This window comes from Raphanus sativus, unplaced genomic scaffold (assembly GCF_000801105.2).
Source record: "Raphanus sativus cultivar WK10039 unplaced genomic scaffold, ASM80110v3 Scaffold2268, whole genome shotgun sequence".
In the NCBI taxonomy this organism is placed as follows: Eukaryota; Viridiplantae; Streptophyta; class Magnoliopsida; order Brassicales; family Brassicaceae; genus Raphanus; species Raphanus sativus.
Genome location: NW_026617577.1, coordinates 1 through 16,496, shown reverse-complemented (window position 1 = coordinate 16,496; position 16,496 = coordinate 1). Strand labels below are relative to the sequence as shown.

At 33.2% G+C, this 16,496-nt stretch overlaps 2 protein-coding genes, 1 long non-coding RNA gene and 1 pseudogene across 4 annotated transcripts; all 4 read right to left on the bottom strand.

Annotated features, from left to right (window-relative positions):
* Window positions 1-1,126: 1,126 nt before the first annotated feature.
* Window positions 1,127-3,701, bottom strand: LOC108845813 (uncharacterized; annotated as a pseudogene).
* Window positions 3,702-7,167: 3,466 nt separating this feature from the next.
* Window positions 7,168-12,008, bottom strand: LOC108845808 (uncharacterized). 2 transcript variants are annotated; one of them, XM_018618987.2, is made up of 17 exons: window positions 11,855-12,008; window positions 11,389-11,600; window positions 11,178-11,222; window positions 10,955-10,995; window positions 10,713-10,794; window positions 10,498-10,542; window positions 10,283-10,339; window positions 9,943-10,002; window positions 9,717-9,844; window positions 9,370-9,622; window positions 9,191-9,257; window positions 9,043-9,113; window positions 8,854-8,943; window positions 8,205-8,313; window positions 7,832-7,923; window positions 7,598-7,703; window positions 7,168-7,440 (listed from the first exon to the last, which is right to left on the bottom strand). In XM_018618987.2, exons 2-17 carry the CDS (start codon window positions 11,512-11,514, stop codon window positions 7,328-7,330), a joined length of 1,485 nt encoding a protein of 494 aa, XP_018474489.1. In that variant the 5' UTR covers window positions 11,515-11,600; window positions 11,855-12,008; the 3' UTR covers window positions 7,168-7,327. The 2 variants fall into 2 exon arrangements, with proteins under 2 accessions (XP_018474489.1, XP_018474490.1); XM_018618988.2 differs by having other exon boundaries at window positions 11,389-11,519; window positions 11,855-11,999.
* A 568-nt stretch (window positions 12,009-12,576) lies between these two features.
* Window positions 12,577-12,783, bottom strand: LOC130505430 (uncharacterized). The gene is made up of 2 exons (XR_008941674.1): window positions 12,713-12,783; window positions 12,577-12,628 (listed from the first exon to the last, which is right to left on the bottom strand). It is a non-coding gene; the product is annotated as an uncharacterized LOC130505430 (long non-coding RNA).
* A 1,058-nt stretch (window positions 12,784-13,841) lies between these two features.
* LOC108845809 (UPF0481 protein At3g47200-like) lies at window positions 13,842-15,878 on the bottom strand. Its single transcript, XM_018618990.2, has 2 exons — window positions 14,339-15,878; window positions 13,842-14,185 (listed from the first exon to the last, which is right to left on the bottom strand). Exon 1 carries the CDS (start codon window positions 15,814-15,816, stop codon window positions 14,341-14,343), a length of 1,476 nt encoding a protein of 491 aa, XP_018474492.1. The 5' UTR covers window positions 15,817-15,878; the 3' UTR covers window positions 13,842-14,185; window positions 14,339-14,340.
* Window positions 15,879-16,496: the final 618 nt, after the last annotated feature.

Sequence of the window (16,496 nt, the reverse complement as noted above, 5' to 3'; positions counted from 1 at the left end):
GAGAAAGTCCTTCTCGTTCCTTTTAGCCAACTTGATGAATTTTTTGAGAGTTACTTTCTTGGAGCAGCATTAACAAGGAGATTTGGAGAGGATGAGGAAAGGTTACTATCAAAAATTATATTATTAGAAAAGAAAAAGTTGAGAGAGAGATAGAATTAAAAGTATCTATAACCCAACTTTTTTTAGAACTCTTTCGCAACTTAGTTGTCTAATTTATTTATTCTAACAAAACTATAATAAAAATTAATATTTTTTAATTTGGATATCAAATTTCCTTATCCACCGTTAATGCTGCTCTTAGTATTGTGTGAATCCCTTGTATTTTCAAAAACAAAAAAAAAAAACTATTTTTACAATACTACATATTTCAAAAAAAGAGTAGAGAAAATTTTTGGTGGATTTTTCAAATATTTCGAGATGCCCATCTAATCCTGACTATAAAATGTGGTTTTTATGAAAATGTAAGAGACTCACCTTTAATATCTCCACTAGAGATGGTTTTGAGATTCAGTTCATTAATTTCACATGGTCTTGGTAGTTTGATTGAGTTTTAGGTTTCACATTCTTCTATGACCCATGCACACGTTACGTCTGAGCAAAATGTCAATCCTTAAATGCTACACATGAGAATGTTCATCTTAGAATGAGCATTTTAAAAAAGACACTTAAAACGGTAATTTAGCTAAAACAAGTGATATGCGTAAGCTTTCTAACTACGACATCAAATTTAGCCACGAGAGGTGTTAGTTATAATCTGAACCATGATATATGATCAGTCTTTGAAGTTTGAAGGCATATATCAAATTCACATGTATTTGCTGCCTTGGTCGCACTTGTGAGATAGGAATTTATTAACAATGCAATTTGCTGCAGCCACATCATTCTATCACTAGTTGTGATGGAATCCATTTTTCAGAGAAAAAAAAAATTATAAACTTCTCAAATAGATATTGCAAATAGCATTTTTGTGACAACTGACAAGCATACAATCCATCGTAATAAGTATTATCCAACTATATAATCATTACCATTTTTTCCCAACTAGATCTTGTTTTATAAGTTATATATAAACTGATAACAATATTAATTTCTCTTACGCATAAAAGATCTCTTCCGTAAACCAAATCTAAAACGAGACCAACATCAGTTTAGATTCAGGATGAGATAAAATGATCATCCATTCGACAAGAAGAGCCTTTATAATGTCTTCGCATTTCCCCTCCTCAGCGTTTAGAAGATGTCCATAACCAGGGACTTCGTGGTACTTAATCCATGGAAGCTTCTTTGATATATTTGATTAATTTCACGCGGAATAATCTTATCTTCCATCCCTTGCCACATGTGTACTGATCCTACACCTTCCACAAATGGATTTTCCAGTTCAGTCGGGGTCGAACTCCCATGTTGCAAATCCAGCTATCATGTCACGGTGAAGACTTTCATGGTCTCCTTGTTGCCTGGCTTTTTCCTGGGGTTAAAACAGATCGTCTAATGTAAAAATATAGGATCAAACTGCGAATACGTTGAATTAAAAAGAAAACTCAGGTGATCATACACAGCTCATTTTCAATTAGCAATTTCATTTTTTGGTACAAATATTAAATTATTATACCAATTTTCGGTTGATGCCAATTATTAAAAAAGAACGAAATTTGAAGGATAATAACAGTGTTCAATGCATACTTCAAACTAATGTAAACTAAATTAGCCCTTTCATTCTTATAAACTTTTAAATCAGGTTTTTTGATTTTTACCATGAGAGGATTAGGATTCTCTTGCTTTTTCTTTATGATGGTCAAATCTTTTTCGCTGCGTAACGCCCTGCTCCCAGAGATTATACTCGAAGAAGGAAACAATTTTTGGGTCAACCACCAATACAAGAGCCAAGGAACATAATGAGCCACTCTATACGTCCACTGGTCTGTTTCTGGCAGTAGCTTGAGCGCTTCACTCAATATGTTTTTGAGGTACTTTGGTCCACCAGTAGCTCACAAATGGAACCACTAAGACTGCACCAGCTAGTCTATGAAACGAAACAACATTAGAATATGAGATAAGAAAGTGTAAAAAAACTGAATACAATAGTTTTGATTTTTTTTACCTGTGGGGAATATATTTGAGGCAGCTATAAACGGAGTATGCACCGAGTGATACCCCGATAACGTAGACCTTTGGTCCAGGTGTGAGTTTGTCGGCGAGTTCTTCAATGTCGTTTGCTTCGCTTTTGACTGTGCGCGAAGGGTGTGGATCACTTTCTCCATATCCTGCTCTATCGAAAAATACAAAATATAGACCTAGCTCCTCAACAAGATCCTGTAATAAATAAAAAAAACCTCGTTGTTTAGTGTAGCGATTGTTTTAAACTTCTTTTGTGTTTACATGTGGATTTTTTTTTTTGTTCATTCGTTTTTTAAGAAAAAAATATTTACACGTTTTTGTAATATTTTTTTTTCAAAAGAGTATTTGACCCTTAACAAAGGAGTTTGCTTAAAATGAAAAAAACTGGAATCAATTGAGGAAAAAACATAGTATAATACCAACAATTATGACACATGTAAAGGAAAATTTAGGTGTTTTGGCTACTTATGAAGACATGATCATATTATAAATATTTATTATTACATTCATTATTAAAAATTACAAAATTTCATTAGTGTTTTATAAATTTTTAAATTTATAAGTTAAAATTATGTATGATTTAAAGATTATTTTTGGATAACAACACAGTATGTATATGAATATTTTTGTTTAAAAAAAAATCTTATGTTTTGGCTATATATATATATATATATATATATAATTTACAAAAAAGTTATCTAATAAAATTTTATTATTTACTATTCATTAAATATGTAATGACATTAACCGTTCTAATTTTTTAACGTGAGAGCTCAAAAATAAATATAAAATATTTTCACAAATAATAGTATAAACTAAATGCTGATAAATTAGTTTAAGTTCTTTAAAATATAATTTTGAAGTAGCTAAAAAGGGAAAGGGTATTTTGACACTTAACAAAATGATTTTGCTTAAAATACAATAAAGTGGGGAATCAATTGAGAAAAAACAGTATCGTACCATGGTTTCATGTAAAATCAAACTAAATGCTAAAAAAAAACAATTATAAAATTAATTAAATGGTATATGTTTTCTTCTTAGGTATTCTGGACTTATATAAGATTTGTTTCATATTAATCCAGAAGAAGAGGTGTAGTCCATAGATGAAACTTTTCTCTGAAAATTTAAATAGGTCATAATCAATAGACTTCTATTCATCTGGTCACATGATAGTGTTTAGTGAATGCATACAAACCTGAGTTGCTTAGCAACCTAAGAACTCATTTGCTACTAGACCACCTTTAACATGTGTGAGAATCAATAAGAGAGAAGAGAGCAGATGGCAGAGTTAACTACAAAATCAGAACATACCTTAGAGATAGGAAAATCCATGTCTTTGGAGCTGCCAAATCCATGGACGACGATGATCTTGTACTTAGCATTGGTACTATTAACACCAGATTCTTTATAAGCAATATGTCTTCCATCACTGAGCTTGATTCTCGGAGAAGTAACCGGAGGACCATGAGGATCATCGCAGATTCTCGGTGGTGGAGGCTTCAATGATCGGTAAATGTAGCATGCAAGGCATACAAGGACCGCAACGATCATAAAAAGCATCATTATCGTTACTTATAACTGAAACAAAAGGTGACTAGCTTGAGTTAACAAAAATGCATAATCTAAAATTTATGAATTATAATTATATTAAAACATTAGATTATCAGTCTTTTAACTTAATTAAAAAACTAAGAATAATGAACTAGAAAGACGAGGAGAAAGAGAGAAACTGTTTTAGGAAAAGATGCTTAAGACTTTAGGATTGGTTCTTAGGTGACACTATGGATCTCATATTTATAGTGTAGAAATCCATATATGAGAAATATATGAGAATATTTATTGAGAGTATTTCCAATGTATACCTCTATATTTTTTTCTAAAATAGAGATTTCTATTATAGAAATGTATTTGCTCCAATGTATGTTTCTATAATAAAATTCCTCTATTTTAGAAAAATACAGAAAAATTCTAATTTGCCTCTATATTTAGAGATGAAAATATGAATTCTCTATATTTTTTTTTATAAATAGAGAAACTCTATTATACAGACATATATTGGAACAAATTCATCTCTTATAACAGGTTTTTCTATTTTAGGAGAAAATGTAGAGATGAAAATATAGGTTGAATTGGAGATGGTCTGAAACACGTTTCTTCTATTATTTTCTAAAATTAAAAGTTTATCACGAAAATAGCAAAAGTAAAGAGGTTAGTGAGAATGAAGAGAGACACCGTCAAACTAGCATACACTTATTGACGTAGTTTAATTGTGTTGCGAGTCTTGTGTCGTTTGACATGCGTAATTGTTGTCTTGCGATGAATATACAATGAATCACATTTTCTCCTTTTTCTTCTTCTTTGTTTTTGTCGGGCACAATCTCTCCTTTTCGTATACATTACTTTTCCTGTAGTGAATTGGAATACATTTTTACCTAAAATACATAATTTTATAATTTTATAAAAGAGTGATGAATGTATTAATTTATATGGTCTTTATCATATTATAGGATATTTGAACAAAACTGGTTGAAATTAAATAATTGTAAATATAACACCAACAAAAGAAATTCACAATATGGCATTGTCAACGCCTTAAACCTTTCCAGCTAAATTTTTTATCATTTTGGAAATTTTTTTTTTTTTTTGTAACATGAAAAATTATATTTAAAGAATGAATATCATGTATATCAAGTAAGAAATATATGAAAACAAAATAGTACAGTATATCATTAATTTTCTAAAAATTGACAATAATACTTAAAGAATGAATATCATGTATATCAAGTAAGAAATCTATGAAACAAAATAGCACAGTTATCATTAATTTTTTTGTGTTATAAAAAAGGGTTTTGTGTATAAAGAAATGCTATCTACGTGCAGTTGTTTATTGCTGTCCGTGTGTGTCCATATCTACTTGTATAAGGAAATGTTATCTACGTGACCTAAATCTTGAGGTCAATCATCCAGTAACAAGAAGTGAGCTTAATGATGTGATAAGCCTTTTATTTTTTATTCTTAGTCTTACTTTCCACTTTTAATTTATTTTCTTATCTTTTATATACTAAATCACAAATCAATATACCAATAAATTCTGACACATGCCCATGTTAATTTTATAAAAAAATATCTAATTTTGTTTTTCTACTGTAAAATCTAACTCCCTAAATTTTCCGAGTCAAAAACAACACGTTCATTTTCTTTTAGAATCATCTAGCTTCCAGTCACGTCTCCATTTCACATGGTTTTTCAACTCTTTTAGATCATCTAGCTTCCAGTCACGCCTCCATATGTTAACTATTTTATAGATAATTCCAGTCACGTCTCCATTTTCTTTTAGAATCATCTAGCTTCCAGTCACGTCTCCATCTTTAATATTCCTTTCCCTACTCTTTTCCATCGTTTCTTCTTATATTTTTGAACATCTCTTCATCTTTCTTTCTTTCTTCTTTCTTTCTTTTCTTTCTTTCTTTTTTCTTTCTTTCTTTCTTTCTTTCTTTCTTTCTTTCTTTCTTTCTTTCTTCTTTCTTTTTGAATGTAGCATAGTATCCGTACATGTCTGTATTAAGTCTCATGTTTTTTTACCTTCTTAATTTTATATTTTCTAATTTTTTCATGATTGAGGTTAAAGATGATAGTATGATCTGTTTCAAATCTTAAATCTTCAGAAAACAAAACTCAGAGCTTTGTCACCAATTTAGGCAACTGTAAGTATATATGATAATCTGCAATTTAGAAACTAAGTATTTACAAATCTGTTAGTTATGGATTGACTATTTTACAAAGAAAAAAATATTTCTTTTCAACAAAAAAACAGAATAAATATTCAAATATTTTACAAATTTTTTTATGAATCTATTATATATGTTAACTATTTTATACATGTTTTGTCCTATTTTGAAATTCCAAGGTTGGTAACGTCTACAAAGGATGCAATGGAGAAGAATCCCTAAATATGTTTTTATTCTTTTATTTTCAGTTGGGAAATTATCTTTCATATCAAAAAAAAATTGAATAAATAGTTCAAAAAATACTTCCTTATTATTTGTTTTAGTTTCATTTTTACTTTATTATATAAAGTATAAGTACAATTATATTGTAATAAAATTCTACTTTAAAAACTAAAAATTAATTAAGCAGATCACATGTAATAATTTTAAATTATTTTAAGTGTTTTTATTTATATTTTAATTTTTATAAAATTATTATATATTATAATATTAAATATTTTTACGTGTTTTATTTGTATTTTAATTTTTATAAAACTGTTTATATATATATAATATATATATATAATCACAATAGTTAATTCTATTAACACATTTAACTATTTTCTTTGAATGCAACAATTCTAACTTTAAATCTCCATTTTATCAATCTCTAAAAGAGTATGACTAAAATAGCAATCAGTATTTGACAGAAAAAATAACATTTATTTCTTTTTCAAAACAAATAACTTAAATGCAGTTTAAATGGCCACTAGTGTAGCCCGGATGGTAATACTGGTACGTTTATAAAACTATATACAATGGTTCGTTATTCAACATCCTAATTTTTTATCTTTTAGTATTACATATCATATTACTTTTTCTCTACATAATAATTCAACTGATTTTGTTTCAGCAGCTTAATTAACTATTTATGTTATATTTTTGATTTTTGTTAACAAAAAGTCAGTAAAATTCAAATGGATCATTTTATTTTTTATTTATTGTAAAAAATCAAGTTTGAATTTGCTAAAAACTAAATTAAATTATATTAAAATTTTAGTTTTGTTTTGTACCCAAGTCAAATAAAACAAATTTCTATTAATGAAGTATATAAAAAAAAATATGAAATTAAATAAAAAATAAAATTATTTACTATATAAAATTAAACAAAAATAATTAACGTGAAAAATGAAAATAACAAATATATCACCATTTGCTATTGTTTTTCTTCTCTCTGTTTGTTTCAATTCTGTTTAATCTATACCATTTTCAATTATGTGTTCAACATCTCATTGCACCTCATTAAATAGTTGAAAAAAAAACTCAATAGCCTCATTGTAAATTTTTAGAAAAATTGTTTCTTTTAGAATTTTATAAAAATAAAACAAGAGCAGGTTTCTCTCTAATTCTTGAATTGTTTTTACCATACAACAGAAACATGCATATCCATCTCTTTGATCACCATCATTGGTCTCAAAATCAAGTTATCTCACTATCTAGGTTTAAGGTAATTTAGTTTTCTCCGTGGATCCATAAGCAGCATCAGCTGAAGAAGTATCTATGTCGTTGAGACCCAACTCCTCGTTCTGCTCCCATGACCTCTCGAACTCTTCATCTGTAGTTCCAAAAACAACAACACATGTTATTCCAAACACATTTGAGTCTTGTTCTTATTCACATACTGAGTCTAAAGTCAGTTTCATACAAAATGTCTGAACATTTGTTTCAATCTTGAGCTAATCCAACTAAAGGGTGTAGTCAGGGAAACTTACATGTGAGCTGATGATCATCTTTGATATCATCTGTTAGTGGTGAAATAAAGGAATTTGCTAATTCATCATCAAGAATCAACGTCCATGGCTGTTCTAAGCTTAGGAGCTGCAAAGGTAAGGATAAAAAACATCTTTCATTATGGAAACCAGGTGTCTTATTGCTTTGCTTTTTTCATGTACATGAAGAACACGACAAGGGTAATAAATTAACATAAATTCAATAAAGATGCTTACCTTAGTAAGCCTGGATCCAAATTCTCTCCACTTGTTCTTCTTACTCTCATCTAGACTGTCACCAAAAGTGAATCCGTGAACTCTCGCTAGGCCTGTGAATACCCATACCACACACTTGTGTCAGTATCTAAGATCTATAATCCATCATTGGAGATAAAGAATCTCGAAATGATTCCATTATCCAAAAAATTAAAGCTTTGCAAGGCAGAAATATAGGATAGTTGGATCAGGTGCTTGACATACTGACTTAAGAGTATGGTTTAATATATCAGTTATACAATACTTTAGCCCACATTAAAATGATTTAAGGAGTATAATTCAGACTTGACATGGATAAATGGTAAATGTTGTTAAGAGTATGGTCATAACTCACTTTCTCTGATCTGCGTGACCAACCCTTCAACTGTTGTCACCATTCCACCAAGTGTACCACCAGCTAGCTCCAGATCAAGTTCCGGGATTATCACTCCGGCTGTGTCTGACTAATATACAAGAAACAAAATTTACCATTAATAACAAACTACACTATAAGGTATTGCTCTTAAAAAAAACAAACATAATAATCCATTTCCTAGCCTAAATTGTGGTTCACAAGGTTGCCTACTATAGTGTTGCCATCAACTGTGCGTTATAGCTATAACAAAGACTCAGAAAGATCAAACAAGCCAGTTTTACATATGATCTCGAAGGTTAGCCACTTATCCGACACCTTCATAACACGTTCCACGATCTAATTATTTTAACTTGTGCCAGGACATGAGGATATACCATTACATTTGAATGAACAGTGTGAAGATTTTTCACGGTACCAATAAAATTTAGTAGTGAACTAGATTCATTGTCAAAACCTTTATCCAACTTAAACTTCAATTTATCACTTTCTGGAAGGGTATATACTTCAACTGTAATGTGACATTCTCAACTACTCTAAGATATATATAGAATGATATGGGGAACTCACTCTCTTGATCCTTACTGGTGCAAAACTACAGTATACATACAAGCTGAAGCGAAAAACTAACCTTGATAACGTCTCGGCTAAGATCAGTGATGTTCTTCACAGAGAGAGTAATTTTCTTTCCCTTCTCAGGAATAGCACCACCAGGCTTCAACTGCTCATGATTACCCAAAAAAAAAAAGTTAATAACCTTCAAGACCAGGCATATATGTCTGCAAAATCTCTAACAAGATCAAACAAAAGTGAACCCAACCTCAGAATTGCGATAGCCACAATCCTCACATGTGGATGCCATGACAATAACCTCCTGAAAGTACGGGATTTCTACTTTCTGTCAAGTGTTAAACAACATATGGAAAACTTGTTGCAGAAAACCAAAGAATGGAACTCTGAAAGGATACTAGTCACGAACATCCGTGTCTCACATTGCTTCGTACATGCTCCACAGGTTGAAGGGAAAATCATCACCTGTTAGAATATGAACAAAAATCTTATCACCATCTAAGTTTAACACTCGAATGATCATAAACTTAAAACAGTCAACATAACTAATTCAAGAAGTAAAAGAATCAGAAGTTACCTCTTCAGGCGCAGAGTATCTAAACAAGTTATCGGAAATATCAGTGCTATTACTCTGAGCAATCGCTCGACGACCAGCTGTTGCTCCGACTGCTCCATGAGGTACATAAGTTGTTTCAGCAGAAGGTGGGGCAAGGCTTCCTTCTGATTGTCCAGCCTGCGAAGGGTCAGCAAGATATCCAAGTGTTGCTTGTTGCTCTGGTGTTCGGTCATAGAACTTGATGGTTAAAGAGGGATCTGGCGATGGAGCATGTCTGTCATGTTTGCAAAACTTGTCAATAAGCAAATGAAATAAACATAACTTCTTCCTATATTCTTTTTAGGTATTTTCATGTCGAATATACTTACGGGTTCTCAACGAAGCTGTTTCCAGCAGGATCGTCCAAAATGAAGGTGAAGGGTGTCTCTGCTTTAGCACAAGCTCTCAGCTTGGACAAGAATTGGTCTATCGCTTCAGCAGTTTTAGGATCCACTTTCTGTGTCCAGCAAAATACATAAGTTAAAGATTGTCGAGTGTAAAACAATTAAACTTGACATAAAACATAAAATTTTCAGCTCTTAGTCAGAAGTATACCTTGCGTTCTTCTTGAAGGGCACTCAGTTCATCAGCAGCCCGCGCTAGTATTCCTTCCACCTGTAAAATAAACAAATAAGGAGAGTCATTGACAACGAACTAGAAATTTTTTTCCTAACTTATAGGTGATAACATCTGGCTAAAGCTGAAAAGAGTAACACAGATAGAGTTCTCGTGGCGATCTTCCCAGTAATCAAGTGTTGAGATTATTGTTTGACGGTCACTACATGCACCACTAATTTGTTCTCATGCGTAGACCAGGCGATTCTTAGGTCGCTCTAAGGAATAATTACTTACGAAATTCATGACAAGATGGTTAAGAAAGACAAGAAGCACTTACAGTAGACAAACTTCCACGTTGGGCCTCTGGTGGAATCTCAAAATCCAGTTCAGGAATCTGAAGGCATATATATATTCGCAAACTAATGTCAGTTTCGAGTTTCATAATACAAGAAGCAAAACTAATTCACAGTTTTCAGGAAGATTAGAGGAAGCGTCTCTAATCTGCAAAATCAAGGGTATTTTGAGTCCAAGAAAAGCAAAAGACAAACTCACCTTAATAGTGGCTGATTCAGATTTCACAACCTGCCGGTCAAATATCTGCATTCACACCAGAAACAACAATTAGCTTTAAGGAGCCAGAAACAAGGACCAAAACCAGATACTCACGTTTCTTACAAATAACCATGGAATGGATTGCTACATTCTAAGCACATGGTAAATGGATTTCAAAATGGGAAGAGAAAAAAAAAACGGAAAATGGATTTAACCTTCTCATCGCCAGCTAGAACCTCTAGATGGTAACAGCAACCACGTTGTTGAATCTCTCCCGCAAACTGAACCTCATTATTCCTATATCATAGATAAGAGATGAAATTAAAGTCCTTATCTTCTCAACTGAGAAAAGAGAAACTATTTTAGTTTTTTTTTTCTTTTTTTTAGTTTTCCTTTACAAAACCCTGCTCATACGGAATAGTTAAAACGCATCTCAAAAATCGTTAAAAAGTTGTACCTCTCTCCGCAATGGGGACATTCAAATGCAGATATTAAGACCTGTAGGAAGTAGTAGTTGAGCAGTAAGATTGTCAGCAAACACAAAGGTACAGAATAATAGAACATAAAACCAAACGTAAACGAGTCTTTTCTAAACCAAAAAAAAAGGATCCTCTTAGAGTGGCGTTTCAGTGGTTTATGTCATAACAAAAATCCTCTTGAAAAGAGAGAATGACAAATACCTTTCTGAAGTGAGGAATTAAAGTCAACAGAAACCTGCTTGTTCCCTGGAAAAGAAGTAAGAAAGCTATGTTCATGTACACTATTGGGAAGAAAAAAAAAAACAAGCTGAAAAGGTTAAAAGAGAGAAACTAATCTAACAAAGGTTTCATCCAAAACATTCAGAGTAAAAGTATGAGTGTGTGAGAGAGGGAGGGAGAGAGAGATATATACGTTTTCACCGCAGCGCATGCACATGCTCTCAACCACATAGAGGGGAGCACCGAAGGAGTGGTCGGCGGAAACAGCTTCAACCACCGATCCAACATCAATTTGTTCGTCGTTGTTCCCGTTGTCCATTTTCTCTGAACTCTCTCCAACCAATTTCAAGAAATTCAAATTAGCCGCAAAAGTCGGAAACTTCAAGAAGACAGACGCAGGTTGGTCTGAAAGTAACACAAAAGAAAAACAAGCTAAAAAGATTGAAACTTTGTCCCCATAAAGATGTGTTTTTTTTGTCTTCTGTAAGAGAATGAGATTACAGGAAGGTTCCAGAACCAATCAAATACAATGAATCTATAAAGGGTCCTAAAGAATTCATTTTTTGAAGATGTAGCCATGGAATACAAAGCAGATGAGATGAGATATAAGTCTAGAGACAGAAGAGCTACGAGCACAGACACGGAACCAGAGACAGTACCTAAACAAGAGGGGGGGGGGGAAGAACGGATTGGCAGAGAAAGCTCACGCACGCACGCACGCACGCCGTGAGAGAAACGAGCAGAGACGGAGAGTTTCGGATTGGAACGAACTTGGAAGGAAGGAAGGAAGGAGGAAACTGCTCGCGATTTAGGGTTCGTTTATTTTTTTACTTCCACGACGTCGTCGTTTAAGGTGTTTCCAAATCATTTGAAAAACGACAGGAAAGAAGTTTTTCTCTCTCTTTTGGTGTGCAACAGACCGGCCCATTAGCTTCAATAAAGAAGTGGTGGTTGGTTCCAGTTTAGAAGCAGCAGTAGTAAGAAACAAACAACACAAACCTGAGGATGTGAAACAACATAATATTGTCTTGTCTTAACCCATTGATCACTGATTTTATGCACGTGATGATTACATGTTTCTCTACTACAGAATTAGTAATGATATGATATATGCTTGAGGATGAAGAATCGTTAGTGTTTAGAATGCATGTCTTTACCAAAGCTTTCATAACAAACAAGGAGGCCCTTCATCCTTTGTTCTAAACTAAATAACACCTAGTTAGTAGTAGATGGCAATACATAAAAATTAAACAACACGAAAAAAAAACAATTTTTCAAAACCCGATAATAATAAACAAAAATACACTATTGGACCCGGGAGTAATAATTAAACAAAATACACCATCTGTTATCCATCACACTTTAAAAACAAATAGTATACCACTGAACACTGTTGTTTATCCGGTCGATGCAAGACTTTGAAGGTTCTATCACTGTAATCCAAAAGAACAGACAAATCACGTTAAGTTATGCCAACTAATAGTTTTGACTTTGATATGTACATCCAGAATCCGAACCTTGCAACTCTTCCTTGTTTATATTTGTTGAATGAGCACCAACTCCTCGTTTATATTTATTGAATGAACACCAGCTCATATACATACGCCACATCGATAAAAACAAACTACCTCGGTCATTAATTTAGATCTTTGTGTCGAATTATATTGATAATAGCACCTTAGGTCATTAAAGAAAAAACAATTTACCACTTCCCATCTGCGTTGACGCTTTGTTTGTTTGTTGGGTATAAAGTTTTTCCATCTGCGTTGATCAATTTGTACAAAAAAACAAGTTATCGGTCTCACCTAAAACACACAATACAGAAGAAGATGATTATGCTTTTAGGCTTAGATCCCTTGATCTTGGGATCAATTCTTTTTCTTACATACCTTCTCTTGAGGTTCTTAATAGGTGAGTCTTTTATTTTATTTTGTTTTATGCGATTATAACAAAGGTTTTGTACAAATTGACGTTATGTAGATGTTGCCGTTTGTTTCTTTACTTTCAAATGCGAACATGTGAATATGAATTAGCATGCCATCAAAAATACAGTTACCGTTATTTTTTTAACTTTCAAATGCGAATATGCCATATGAATTAGCATGCCATCAAAAGGCATCTTTCTTGATGTACTGGCAAGACTAACAAAAATTGATGTTGCCGTGACACACTTGGTGCAATTGCAGGAAGAATATTTATTGCAGCGCCAAGGCGGCGGCGGCCTTACACACCACCAAACACTAAATTTAACGCAGTAGAAGACTTTGACTTGGGAGACAGCACGTCGTCTAACGACTCAAACTAAATTAGAATTCGTAAGGAACAATTAGTTTGATTTTTACCAAATTTGTTTCTTGTATTTTCTTTTCGTTGTTGTAAACTTGCTATGCCTATACTCGTCTCAGTTACGGGTTAGTACGATTAAGACATCAATAAATTTCAGAATATCAAACCCGAAAATCACAATATCTTTACATATTCTATCGGTAAAAGTTAGCCAAGAGCATCTTCAAGATTTTAATCAAGCTTTCCTAGCTAAAGATATAGTGGAGGATCCTAACTAAGCCGGATTGCCTATTGGCTAAGCACTTACCGGAAAGTATTGCAGAAACAAAGGCTTCTTGGAAACTCCAGCGTCGTCACCATGCTCGCATGGCTGGAGAAGCATCCTCCACGGCAGAGACCCCTAGCCAAAAGCTCGTCACTCACCGCCAGTGCGTTCGAGAGAGCCTTCCACATAAAATTACGTATCTTGGGTGCAGTATCCACTTTCCACACTCTGCTGTTTTAAGACATTAAAAGAAAGCCTTGCCACAGCCTTTCTACGGACATCTGATTGATCTAGCACACTAGCCAACCAGTAATCCGACTTCACAGTAAAACAACCAGACCATGAACCCATTCGTAGGTATCATTTGCTCCCCAAGCAGGTTTCAGTTTAACTATTCGATCAATATCACTCTGAGAAAAAGAGATCTTCCAGTTTTCCCCTGTCCCAAGTTTTGGTGAAGAACATGCTTGAAATTAACTACTAAAGATTCAAGTGCAACACAATTTAACAAGACCGAGGCAATAAAATTGTACATATAACTACCTGGAATAATAAAACTTGTCAAACAAAAGATATAACAAAAAACACATACGTTCAATTGTTCTTGGGAGGACGAAAATAAGCGAAGGCTGCAAAGAAGGCTTGGAATATGGTAAGTAGAAGCAGCAGCAAAGCAGCACAAGATGATAAAAACGTCCATGGAGTGTTGAAATGTGTGTACTTGAACCCAGCCCAGTGTACATGGCATCCTTTTGAAGCGTACTTGTTCACTCTCTCAAACACCTTTGATAAATAACTCTTAGATATGCTGAACGAGATGTCTTTCCCGATGTTCTTGAAGAAGAGAGAAACTTGTTCACCCGTCCCGAAGTAGTTCTCTATGATCCCTTTCTCCACTAAGAAAGTTGCATCCTCTTCTATGTTTATCAGACAACCCATGAAAACTACGTAGCTTGTGATCTCAGTTGAGCATCTCATGTTGAACTGCTCGAAGGCGACGCAGTTGATTAAAACAGAGCTCATAAAATCATCAAAGACTAGTAATGGTATCTCAAGCAAACCGTTCTTGAAACTTATGTCTAACGGCGTGTCTACATTCTTCCTCCGCTTGAATTTAATTCCTCGAAGACGAAGCTTCTTGGCTGAGACAATCAGACGAAGAAAAGGGCTGGGAGGTGATGATGTTTGTGCTCCAGTGCTCCCCTTTGAACTGCCTTTCTTACTTGAACAAGTGTTTTTGAGTGTAGTTGGTCTTGTTTTCCCACCAAAACCACTTGAAATATCGATGCAGCAATGTCTTTGGGTGGTTGGTGGAGACACGATGGGTATGAAAGTCTTGCGAATGAGATCAAGAAGATGTTTTGCCCGAAGATTCTTATGTTTCTCCCAGAATGCGTCTGGTTTTCTTATCGAATAGCTGAAGAACTCGAAGGCCATCTCGTTTAAGCTTGTGGATGAAGCTAACTTTGATGTCTCTAAAATTTTATTAAGAAGAAAGAGAGGAACCTGGTTTTCGAGAAGGAGAAGATCACTCCGAATAGTAGGCAGTATCCATCTCATCTTGAAAATAGGGTCGGTGAAGTTCTTGTACTCAAACTCTCTCGTGACCACAAGAAATAGCATAAGAATGAAACAACTATCAAGAAGCATCACCCTGGTCAGCTTTTCTTGACTAAGTTCAAGATTCTCGGAATAAGAATCTCTTATCTTCGGTTCCATATCCGAGACTACTTTGACTAAGTGGCTAAGACTGACGCCATTCTCCTTGGTCTTTGACACGAATAACTCCAGATAACGCTGCTTGTGCTCTTCGATCATCTTGAGATGTCCATGTTCTTTGTCATCGGGATGGTGATAAGGGCCTATCGAGACTATCTTGGGTGCATAAGCTGTGTTGTTGGCTCGCCCAAGAGTGTGAGGGATTCTGAAGATAGAGCAAGAGTTATCACCTGCTGATTCCTTCAGAAGGATTGGTGGGGTCACTTTTTTTAGGAGCAACCGAGCTGTTTCTTCTTCTTCTTGGTCTGGTATTATTTCACTGTCTTCATTGACTTGACTTGGAGGATCCATGGCTCTCTTGTTTAGAATCTTTTTTTTTCTTTGTCCTGCGTTGAATGGTCTTGTTCAACCGTAATTAAACAAAATATTTAACGATTAATGAAAGACCACAGTATGGTCTTTGGTCTCAAATAATTAAAAATGACTATTATTACAAATATTCCCTCGACTATATTTGAGAAGTGATTTTGCCACGTGTCTTCTCTACAATCGTTTTCACACAAAAAATTGTGACGTGGCTATTAAGATTAATGACATGCATATGGTTAAATATGACATGGACAAGTACATTTAATAATGATATATATTTTTGGAAATCTTTTTTAAAATATGGCAATAACTCATATATTACATTTAATATTGATTTATATTTTTGGTAAACTTTGTAGAATATGGTAATAATTCATAAATCATCACTAAAATAAATATATTCAAATTTGACATTTTTAATTTCGAAATATTATATAATTTTACTTCTATAATTATAAAATTTTTATACCTAAAATTTTCTAAATTTTCTGAATTAAAAAAAAAATCGTAATATCATTAGTTTCTTTTAGATATCTACAAATTATATAAATATTATTTAGTTTTAATTTTTGATAACTATACAATTTTATATGATTTTTAGTAATTTTGTACAAGTTGATTTAATACATTTAACCAAATGAAATAAATAAATTTTTATCTAA

Bases quoted from the DNA above. Each gene is read 5' to 3' on its own strand.
- LOC108845809 (XM_018618990.2), bottom strand. From the start codon at position 15,816: ATGGATCCTCCAAGTCAAGTCAATGAAGACAGTGAAATAATACCAGAC.
- LOC108845808 (XM_018618987.2), bottom strand. From the start codon at position 11,514: ATGGACAACGGGAACAACGACGAACAAATTGATGTTGGATCGGTGGTT. The intron at 10,340-10,497 runs GTGAGTTTGTCT...ATATGCCTTCAG, and splicing joins CTGAATCAGCCACTATTAAG to ATTCCTGAACTGGATTTTGA. The intron at 9,845-9,942 runs GTATACTTCTGA...TGCTGGACACAG, and splicing joins CCCTTCAAGAAGAACGCAAG to AAAGTGGATCCTAAAACTGC.